Source organism: Chrysochloris asiatica, unplaced genomic scaffold (genome assembly GCF_000296735.1).
Source record: "Chrysochloris asiatica unplaced genomic scaffold, ChrAsi1.0 scaffold00005, whole genome shotgun sequence".
NCBI lineage: Eukaryota > Metazoa > Chordata > Mammalia > Afrosoricida > Chrysochloridae > Chrysochloris > Chrysochloris asiatica.
Window position 1 is genome coordinate 5651329 of NW_006408523.1, and position 10736 is coordinate 5662064.

A 10736-nucleotide genomic window follows, 5' to 3' on the forward strand; every position below is an offset into this window, starting at 1 on the left:
ATAAAACAGAGGCCCAGGCTGGCCCAGGTGTGCATTACGGGTTGGAGGGCATGCAGTAAAGATTGCAGGGCAGTGAGTTGCTGCCTGCAGAGGCCACGATGCCTGTAGTCCCAAGTCTGCCCACCAGTGATGCATCCACCCTGGTTTCGGGGTGCCTCTTTGTCTCCTTCTGTTTGTCTTTCTGTGTATTCTTTTGCTATCTCTATCGCTGCTGGATCTCCCCTCCTTGTGAACCAAACACTCGTGAACAACACTACTATGTCGAGGACAGTCCCCGACATTTTATAAGACAGCACTCAGAAGCAATTAGATTTAGGACCCACCCAATCCCATATGACCTCATTAACACAACAGAACAAAACCTGTCCCCAAACAGGTACTTGTTTATAGGGACAGGGATTAGAGCTTTCACTTGCCTTTTCTGGAGATACTGTTCAGTCCTGGCCCCATGTTTTATACGGCAATCTTGTAGTTGTTGTTGGGCCCCATCAAGTCAGCCCCAAGTGATAGAGTAGAACTGTCCTCAGAAGGCCTCCAAGGTGTCGTTTTGCAGGAACAGATGGCTAAGTATGTGCTGTTGGTAAGTGCTCTCAAGTCAGTTCTGACTCATAGCAACCCTGTGTAAGGTTTCCAAGGAGATAGATGCTGGTGGGCTTGAACTGCCCACCTTGTGGTTAACAGTCCAGTGCTGATCCTACAGCAACACACCAGGACAGAGTGGTTAGTGGGTTCGAACTGGCAACCTTTGACTTTTCAACTGAATGATTAACTATTGTGTTTCCAAGGCTCCTTTAGTCTTGTTCAGAGTCTCTCACTCACTCTGCCCCTAGCTCAGGAACACATCTATACCCACTGAACCCAGAAAAAGGGTTCACTGACCTGCAGATGTGTTCATTAGGAGCTACTTCTAATCATCCTAGCAGATACTTCCTGCACCCAATAAAGAGGTGCAGTATTTCTTGTTTGGAGTTACTATAGAAAGTATGTGGACGGTTCGTTTCTATGCGAGAAAGAAGAATGAGCGCTAGAGTAATTAATTAGGAGCTGTTTCCAGATGCAAATGGACTGAAACTATGAGGCTACTTAGAAATTGTTGTTGTTGTTAGGTGTTGTCAAGTTGTTGATTCATTACTGGTATTTTCTCCCATGGAGTCACTCAGCACTTAACAATTGCACAACCAATGCGCCTTAGAAATAGTTTGTTGTTGTTGTTGTTAACTGTTATCAGGTTGGTTCCAGCTATTATTGGCCCCAGGCACAAGAGGACAAAATGTTGCTCCGTCCTTCACCTTCCTCACGATTGTTGCTGTTTAATCCCACTGTTGAAGACACTGTGTCAATCCAGCTTGTTGAGGGTCTTCCTCATTCATATTCAGAGTGCCTTCCAACTTGAGGGGTTCATCTTCCAGCATTCTGTCAGACAGTGTTCCTCTGTTACCCATATGGTTTTCTTTATTCCTCTGTTTTCTTTCCAGAAATGGATCACCAGGTCTTTTTTCCTAGTCTTTCTTATTCTGGAAGTTCCTCTGAATTCTGTCCACCAGGGGTGACCCTGCTGGTATTTAAAATACTGAAGGTATAGCTTCAAGCACCATAGCAACATGAAGGACAGACTGACAGAGAAGAGGTGGAGCTCATACAAGGTCTAATTTTTGCTTTCCATTTCTATTTCCACTTCCAGCTCAGAAGCTTAAGCAAAGTTCTCAAGAGGCACTTGAGTGGAAAAAGTCACTTCCCCAACCTCAAGAAACAGAATTTCGACGGAATTACCAAATACCAGCCCAAATGCCTGAGTATCAGAATTTTAGTTTCAAATACGGGTGCTACTCAAGCCAGGCTGTTGCTTCTCAGGGTATAGGTAAGGAAATCTGTACCTTTAAAAATTACTTTATAGATCATATTCCCTCACTTAGAGTCCTGGTGTGGTGCTATAGGATAAAGCACAAGACCACAAGGTCAGTTTGAACCACAAGGTCAGTGGTTCAAACCCACCAGCCGCTCCTCAGAAACCCTATACAGTTTTGCTATGAGTTGGAGCCATTTCAACGGCACTTCACAACAATATCCCCTCACTTAGTACACAGGGTGCAAGCAAACAATCTTGGTAAATCGGAGAGGATGCCAACGACAGCCTCTGTGTGGTGTCTAGCCTCATTAGGGGATGGGTAAGCTCAGAAGAGAATAGATTGTTTATGTTGTGAATTCAGGTCATTTTCTGCCTGGGAGGGACCATTGGGGATGAGGAGATACCAAGCCCCCCATTATCAAATCAAAGGAAGAATGCAAAAAAACAAAAACCTATTGCCTCCAAGTCTATTCCAACACTTTGCAGCCCTATGAGACAGAAGAGAAACGCCTCACAGGGTTTCCAAGGCTATCATAATGATGGAAGCAGACTGCCTCATCTTCTTCCCATGGAGTAGCAGCTGGGTTTGAACTGCTGACCTTTTGCTTAGCAGCTGAGCACTTAACCACTGCACCACCAGGATCCTTCAGAAAAGATACAGTTATTGAAAAAGTGATTAGGTGAGAGTCAAATTAGACTCTGAACTGTCCACTGGAAGTTTATCCACATAGTAAGTCCTTTAAACGTTTAGTGGCCATTCTAGGTTAGTGGATGTTCTTTTACAATCCTGATATGCACTGATTTCAACTGAAGAGTTGTTAAGAGTTCCAGGACCAAGCCACCTCCAAGCTACTGGTCGACAAGATGACCTGTTATCAGTCTGAGACAGTCTTTTTTTTTTTTTTTTTTCCCTGTCTAGACTTGAAATCAAGTAGTACTTGTGATAAAAACTACAGAAGTGTAACATCTTGGGGTCAAGATTTGAGCTAGCCTAGTTCCTCATGTCACACCTGAATCCTTTCCATTCTATCCTTGTCATTAGTAGATGCCATTGAGTCACTGTTAACACATAGTGACCCACATGTCTCTGCTGTTTTGTGTCATCAAGATAATTCCTATTTATAGTGACCCTGTAGGACAGGGTAGAACTGCCCCTGTAGGACTCCCTAGGGTGCGGTCTTTATGGAAGCAGACTGGCAGGTCTGTCCCCTGAAGAGGCACTGGGTGGGTTCAAATCACCAATCTTTCTATTAGCAGCTGAGTGCGGAATTGTGGGAACACCAAGACTTCTTTCAGCATCCCTGCTCAGACTCTTCAATGGAGCGCGTCACCCTCTTTCTGGTGTCCTGGAACTCCAACGCTTTAACAGGGCTCTGTGGAGTCTTCCTGACAGAAACTCTGAGTCAGTGATTCTTCTCCTCACAGACATTGACTATTTTAAATCTTGTTCTTGCTAAATGCTGTCAAGTCAGTTACAACTCGTAGTCACCCCGTGTAGGGTTTCCGAGGAGCAGCTGGTGCTTTTGAACCACCAACTTTGCAGTTAGCAGCCCAGTGCTTACTCTACAGTGCCACCCCAAGATGCCACTCTAAATCTACTAGTCTACAAAGCCAAACAAATCCAGTTGTCACTGAGTGGATTCCAAACCATGGCAACTCCGTGTGTGTCAGAGTGGAGCTATGTTCCGTAGGGTTTTCAAAGCCCGATCTTCTCAAAGTAGATCACCTCCTTTACAAGATGCCTCTGCATGGACTCAAACTTCCAGCCTTTTAGTTAGCACCTGAGCACATTCATGATTTTTACCACCCAGGGAATCCAGTGGCTTTAGGAAAACTTTATCATATGCTTCCAAAGTCTTCTCATCTCCAGTTACAACATTCTAGATTCTCAATCCATTCTTCTCAAATCCCCTCAACATTTTTCCATACTCCTTTTAAAGGGAGCACCTGCAACTGAAAACAATTGCTTAAGGTATCCATAAAATTTACAAATATTGGCCAAGTTGTATAAATTGCAGCCTCACATCATGTCTTCCTTACTTGGTTTTATAAAGATCCCATTTATATCAGAAGCTACATTAAATGAACATTATTCAGAATTAAATATAAGGGTTCCTTTGGGTTGCTTGTACCTCATACTTCCATTGCTCTGGACAATGAGTGTTGGCTGTAAGCATCTTCATTCTTCCAAACTGCTCATCCTAAGAGGCTTAGGTCCCTGAAGGAAGTCTCTTACCATGTCAAGTCTGCACAAGAGACACCATGAAAGAAAGAAAGAAAAAAAAACTTCTATGAAGTTGTCTTAGTCTGGGTTCTCTAGGGGAACAAAACCAGTGAGATGTGTATGTAAATATCTACAGAGGTTTACCTCCAGGAAATGGATCCCACAACTGCGGGGGCTGGCAAGTCCCAAATCCATAGATCAGGCAGCAGGTGAGAGGTCTCTGCTGACTCACTGGATTGTGGGGGCTGGAGAACCCAAAATCTTCAGTGAGGCAGCAGGGTGGTGGTTTCCACAGACTTATGTCCTGGGAACCAGAAGTCACATGACAAGAAGAGTTCAGGGTCTAGACAGAACAAGCTCTGTCAGAACATTCATTTATAGACTGGAGGCAGGCCACACCCCCAAGGGAATGCCCCCTTCAACTGATTGGTTGATCACATCGGATTCTAGCATGGATGCACATTATAGTACATTATCTTACATTACATTATAGAACAGCAGCCAATCCGCTCTCAGGCCAAACCACTGCGAATCAAGTGGACACGTAACATTAACCATCAGAGAAGGCATTTGTTTATTAAGCAGGTGGTGAATATTACCATCTTAACACATTTATCTACAGAAGAGTAGAGTTCAGAAGGAGCTTTTCTGAAACTGATGGTCAGACTCAACTTTGTGGCTGGTGTCTCCCATGGTTCCCAGTTTCAACAGGAATAGTCCTAAAGTTCCAACAGGTGTGCTCCCCCATCCCACACAAACCAAACCTAGAGATATTGACTTGATTCCTACTCATTACAACTCCTTGGGTGGCACTTAGCTGTACTCTTTCTACAAGTCTTTCTTCTATGATAACCCGGGTGGGTTTGAACCACTAGCCTTTAGGTCAGCTGTTGCTGGCAGGAGCCTACTAGTCTGCACTGAATAGCAACCCTATGACTAACAGAATGAAGCAATGCTTGGTTTGTTCCTGTGTTTGAAATCACAGTGTCATTCCATCTCTTTGCAAGTCTTCCTCTTTTTCACTGATCTCTTACTTTACCAAGCATGATGTCCTTCTTCAAGAACTGGTCCCTCCTGCTAACGTGTCCAAAGTACATGAGATGAACTCTCTTTCTCTTAACTTGTAAGGAATCCTCTAACAGATGCTCCAAGACAGATGTTGTATCCTTTTGGCAATGTATGGTACATTCAATATTCTTCACCAACATGATAATTCAGATGCATCAGTTCTGCTTTAGTGCCCTTGAGTTGGTTCCAACTCATAGCAACTCTGGGGTTTCCAAAGCTTTGTTAGTTCTTCTTGGATCTTGTTTATTCACTGTCTAGCTTTTGCATGCATATAGTGCAAATGAAAATTCCAGGCGTGTGTCTATCCTCATGCTGGCAACTTTACCTTGTACATAAAAAGAGTTCTTTTGCAGCAGATTTGCCTAATGCAATTCATCATTTGATTTCTTGGCTGCTGTTTCCATAGACGTCGATTGTGGACCCGATAAAATGAAACCGTTTACAACTTCAATAATTTCTCATGTATCATGATGTTCTTTACTGGCCCAGTTGTGAGGGGTTTTGTTTTCTTTATATCGAAGTGTAACCATACTGAAGGCTATTGTCTTTTATCTTCATCAGAAAGTGCTTCAAGTCCTCTTTCGTTTCAGCAACTAAGGATGTGTCAGCTGCGTATCGCAGGTTCTTAATGAGTCTTCCTATAATCCTGATGTCATTCTTGGATTATTTGCTCAGCATACAGATTGAATATGTATGATGAAAGGATACAACCATAACACATACCTTTTCCCTAATTTTAAACCACATGGTATTCCTTTGTTCTGTTTGAATGAATGCATCTTGGTCTTTGAGCAGGTTCCTCATGAGCACAATTAAATGTTCTGGAATTCCCATTCTTTGCAATGTTAACCATACTTTTTCATGATCCACACATTCAAAAGCCTTTACATAGTCAATAAAACATAGCAAACATCTTTTGATGATACTATTCCTCTTCAACTTGTCATTCCCAGCATGGTTATCCAATTCAAAATGGTCAATACCGATCCATTTCTGCTCACTAATGCCTAGGATATCAACCTTTATGTTCCAGTTCATTTTTTATAACTTCCATTTTTCCTAGATTCATACTACATACATCCCATGTCCTGATTATTAATGGATGTTTGCAGCTATCCCTTCTCATTTTGAGCTCTGCTCCATCAGCAATGGAAGATCCAGAAAGCTTTACTCTATTCACATCATTAAGGTCAGCTCTATTTCTAGTCCCTTCCAGTCTGAAGGACTCATCTTCCGACACTGTATCTGACAGCGTTCCCTTACTATGCATGAGGTTCTCAGTGGCCAGTTTTTAAAGAAATGGATCACGAGGTCCTTCTTGGTAATCTATCTTTGTCTAGAAGTCCCGATGAAACCTGTCCACCTTGAGTGACCCTGCTGGTATTTGAAATACCGGTGGTATAGCTTCCAGTCTCATAGCAACATGTGGGCCATGATAGTACCACAGACGGACAGACGAGGGGTGGGAGTTGAGTGTAAACTGTTTGGACCACAGTTCCAAAGAAATGGAGGAATCAGTTTATTGTCATTTTTTAGTTTACAGTAACATTAAGCATATAGCTTTAGCTCACATTTGGACTGGGATGAAGCTGTTCAAAACCCCAGAGGAAGTATTCTTTGCTTTGATAGCAGCTTCCATTTCTTTCTCTTATGTATCCCATAGTCCCTTCTGTGCTTCACAGCTTCATGAGGAACCAGGGGCTTGTCAAGAATCAGACCACATACCAGAGTCATTTTGGAAATGCCTGCTTGGATTTCTTAATGATTTTAAACTCACTTAACCCCTCTCAGATCACAAAATACCTGAACAAGGCTTCCTACAAAGGTAAGAAAAAGTCTTAAATTGTTGCTAACGTCTTCGCAGAGCATAATAAATTGCGCCGTGCCAAATAGAAATCGTTCCCATTCCAGTGTACTGGAGTTTGATATTCTCGAAAAGGAAAATATTGCTTCTCTAAACATCCCACTGAGCTGTGCAATCCTCAGTCCGCTGAAAGGAGCCGTCTCCTCAAGAGAGGTCTCAGTGAAGGTACTCTGCTTACAGAAAGGCCACATAAGGGCTTTCACCACCTCCAGTCCCATTTTAGGTTGAATTGGTTGAATTGGTCCAGGATGACTTCTCTATATCTTATAGCTCATTGTTTTCTTGGTGGGTGTTTATACAATTTCATGGTTTGGTTTTATTTAAACTTACCTTCTCCTTTGGTGGTGCTTTGTACTGTGACAGGCTTTTAAATCTTTTATTGAGGGAAGTATACAGATAGCAAAGCACTTGCTGCCTCAGTGTTGTTTACACGAGCAGTTCAGTGACATTCACTACAGTCAGCATGTTTGCAACCGCAACCCCGATCAGGATCAGAAGCTCGGCAATGAATTCCTCATTTCCTTCCCTCCCACACTTGGGAACATATAAACTCTGGTCTTTCCACCCTTGTCCAACTAAGGAGCTCTGGTAATGTGATGGTTACAAGTCAGGCTGATAACCTCGAGGTTGGCTGTTCGAAACTGCTAGCCTTTCCGCAAGAGAAAGATAAGGCTTTCTTCTCCTATAAAGTTTTACAGTCTCAGCCACCCTTTATAGGGTTCCTGTGAGTCAGAACTGACTCTGGTACACGCCCCCACAACACCACCACCACCTTTGCCTATTCTTAATAGTTCATAAAAGTGGGAACCTTCAATATCTTTTTGTGACTGACCTATTTCACTCAGCCTAATGTTTTCAGAGGAGCACCGTGGCAATGTAGGATAAGCACTGAACTTCAAATGTCAGAGTCGGCGATCAGAGCCCACCAGCCACTTTGTGGGAGAAAGATGAGGCTTTCTGCTTCTACAAAGTTTTACAGGCTCAGAAATCCTACACAGGGTAGCTGTGTACCAGAACATCGGCAGTACTTAACAATGTCTACAAGATTCAGCCATGTTATAGCATGCATCAAGACTCCATTTCTCTGTATGATGCCTCACTGCATGTGTGTACTACATTTTGTTGATCCGTTCTTCTGTTGATGAGCATTTAGGCTGTCTCCCACTCTTAGCTATTGGGAATCGAGCTACAGTGAACACCAGTGCCCTTGTGCCTGTTGATGATTTTGCTTTCAGTTCTTTGGGGTACACACCTAGGAGAGGAATCATTGAGTCAAGGACTGGACAACATCCCGTTCTGTTTATACACGGGGTCACTATGAGTCACAACTGACTCCATGACATCTCACAACAACAGTGCTAACTCTATGTTCGACTTTGTCAGGAACCTCCAGGCTGCTGTCCACAGTAGTTGCAGCGCACACTTTGCACCCCCTCTAGCAATGGATGAGGGGATTTCTAAGGCACATGAGAACCTTCATTTCTATATCCTCAGAGAGAGCAAATGCTGTTCCAGGCAGTTTTACTTCACTCCACAAAATGAAGACGCACTCAGTTCCGGGTCTTGTGCTATGGCGCTGTAGGATAAGCACTGGGCGTATGACAAGGTCAGCAGTTCAAACCCGCCAGCCATTCTCTGAAACCCTACACAGGATTGCTCTGAGTCAGAACCAACTCCATGGCACACGACAACAACAAGGGAAAACTAAGGAGTTCTTCCTGATGGCCTAACAGCTAAGTGTTAAGTGGCTACTGCAAGTCTGGCAGTTCAAACCTGCCCAGTGACTCCATGGGAAAAAAGATTTGGCAGTCTGCTCCCATAAAGATTGTTGTTGTTGTTGTGTGCTGTTGAGTCGGTTCCAACCCATAGCGACCCTGTGTAGGGTTTCTGAGACTATAAATCTTTACGGGAACAGAAAGCCTCATAGTTCTCCTGCGGAACCACTGGTAGTTTCAAACTGCTGACCTTGAGGTTAGCAGCCTGATTCGTAACCACTATGCTACCAGAGCTCCTTACAGCCAAGAAAATCCTATGGGGTTTCTATGAGTCAGAAATGACTTGACCGCAAATAACAGCAACAGCCCTCTCATTGAATACACACTCTATGAAGATAGGGATTTGTGTCTGGGCCTTTCACTGCTGAAGATCACCCCGAGTGGTGCAGTGGGTAAGCTATTGACTACTAACCCACCAACTGCTTCTCGCAGAAAGATGTTACAGTCTGTCCCCATAAAGATGACAACCTTGGAAACCCTAGGACACAGCTCTACTAGGTCACATGGGGTCACTATGAGTTGGAAGTGACTTGACAACACACGCAACTAAACACGTGTGTACACTGTTGTTGTTAAGTGCCGTTGCGTCAATTCCAACTCATAGTCACCCTGTTTTGGGTTTCCGAGGAGTGACTGGTGTATTTGAACTGCCGACCTTGTGGTCCTGTGCATTCTCCTGCAGTACCACACCAGGACTCCACACATAGAACTCAGACAGGCATATATACACACACGCACGCCGACTCCTCACTTGTCTGCTATCTCATTTTCCAGTTTTTCAGTAACTGGATAAAGAAAGTACTATTGACTATTATTCAGAGATGAAGAGATGAAGAGGCAGGGACATTAATTAACTTCTTAAACTTGCCTGATGTGACGCTGTAGGATAAGCACTGGACCGCAAGGTCAGTTTGAACCTCAAGTTTGGTGGTTCAAACTCACCAGCTGCTCCTCCGATTTGTGATGAATCAGAGCTGATGGTACAAAACAAACCTTGCCAGCACAGAAGGGAAATCTAAGTCTGTTTCATTAAAAACGCATGTTCTTTTTATTAAGTCTCATGGATCCCTTGAGTGTGAAGTTCTTTTTTAGTCAGTAATTATACAATTATGTCCTTTTAGGCGTGACACATAATGTCCTTTGGTTATTTTGACATTGAATTTGTACATACAGCATTCCTATCAGATATTTGCCTTCTTCCTAGATAGAACTGCTCTTATTTATCCAGTGGATATTTCATCCAATTTTACTTTATTTTCAGACAGACAAATTCTTGAACGCTTCATTCATTCTCATTGTGACCCCGATCAAGGAAGGCACAGAAAAGGACAGTCGATCGAATGAAGACAGTCTGAAAAGCTGCAGATGTGCTAGGGTCTGCCTGTTACCACAGAAAAGCAGGATGCTGCAAATTGCTCAAACCATGTGGTGATAATTGTGTCTTGTGTTATCTTGTCTAACCTCATTTTCTTAATAGAATTATATTTATTTTGTTCTTATTCAGAATATACACACCAGAATATACACCAGTGCAACAGATTCTGTATGTACCATTTGTTGTTGTTGTTGTGAAGTGCCGTCGAGTTGGTTCCGACCTATAGCGACTCTATATAGGGTTTCTGAGGAACAGCTGGTGAGCTTGAACTGCCGATCTTACAGTTTAAATGGCTTTGTAGTCTGGCGCATTAACCCACAGCTTGCTGTCAAATCGGTCCTGACTCATAGTGATTCTGAATAGGGTTTCCGAGGAGTGACTGGTGTGTTTGAACCGCTGATCTAGCAGTTCAAACCGACCTTGTGGTCTAGTGCTTACCCTATAGCACCACACTAGGACTCCAGGTACCCTTAGTGACACTGAATGCATTCACCATGAGTGGCCTTGTCATTCTTGTCCTTCTTTTCTGAATTGTTCCTTCCCTTTAACATAAATTCACTGCCCCCTAAGGTTCCTGTCTAATC

At 43.3% G+C, this 10736-nt stretch overlaps 1 protein-coding gene across 1 annotated transcript in view; it reads left to right on the forward strand.

Moving 5' to 3' along the window:
• TEX26 (testis expressed 26) overlaps positions 1-10121 on the forward strand; it is a 51492-nt gene extending 41371 nt beyond the window's left edge. The window contains exons 5-7 of the mRNA XM_006832049.1: positions 1682-1858; positions 6802-6963; positions 10039-10121. Coding sequence (XP_006832112.1) covers positions 1682-1858; positions 6802-6963; positions 10039-10121 — 422 coding nt within the window. The remainder of the gene's footprint in view (positions 1-1681; positions 1859-6801; positions 6964-10038) is intronic.
• The last annotated feature ends 615 nt before the right edge of the window (positions 10122-10736 follow it).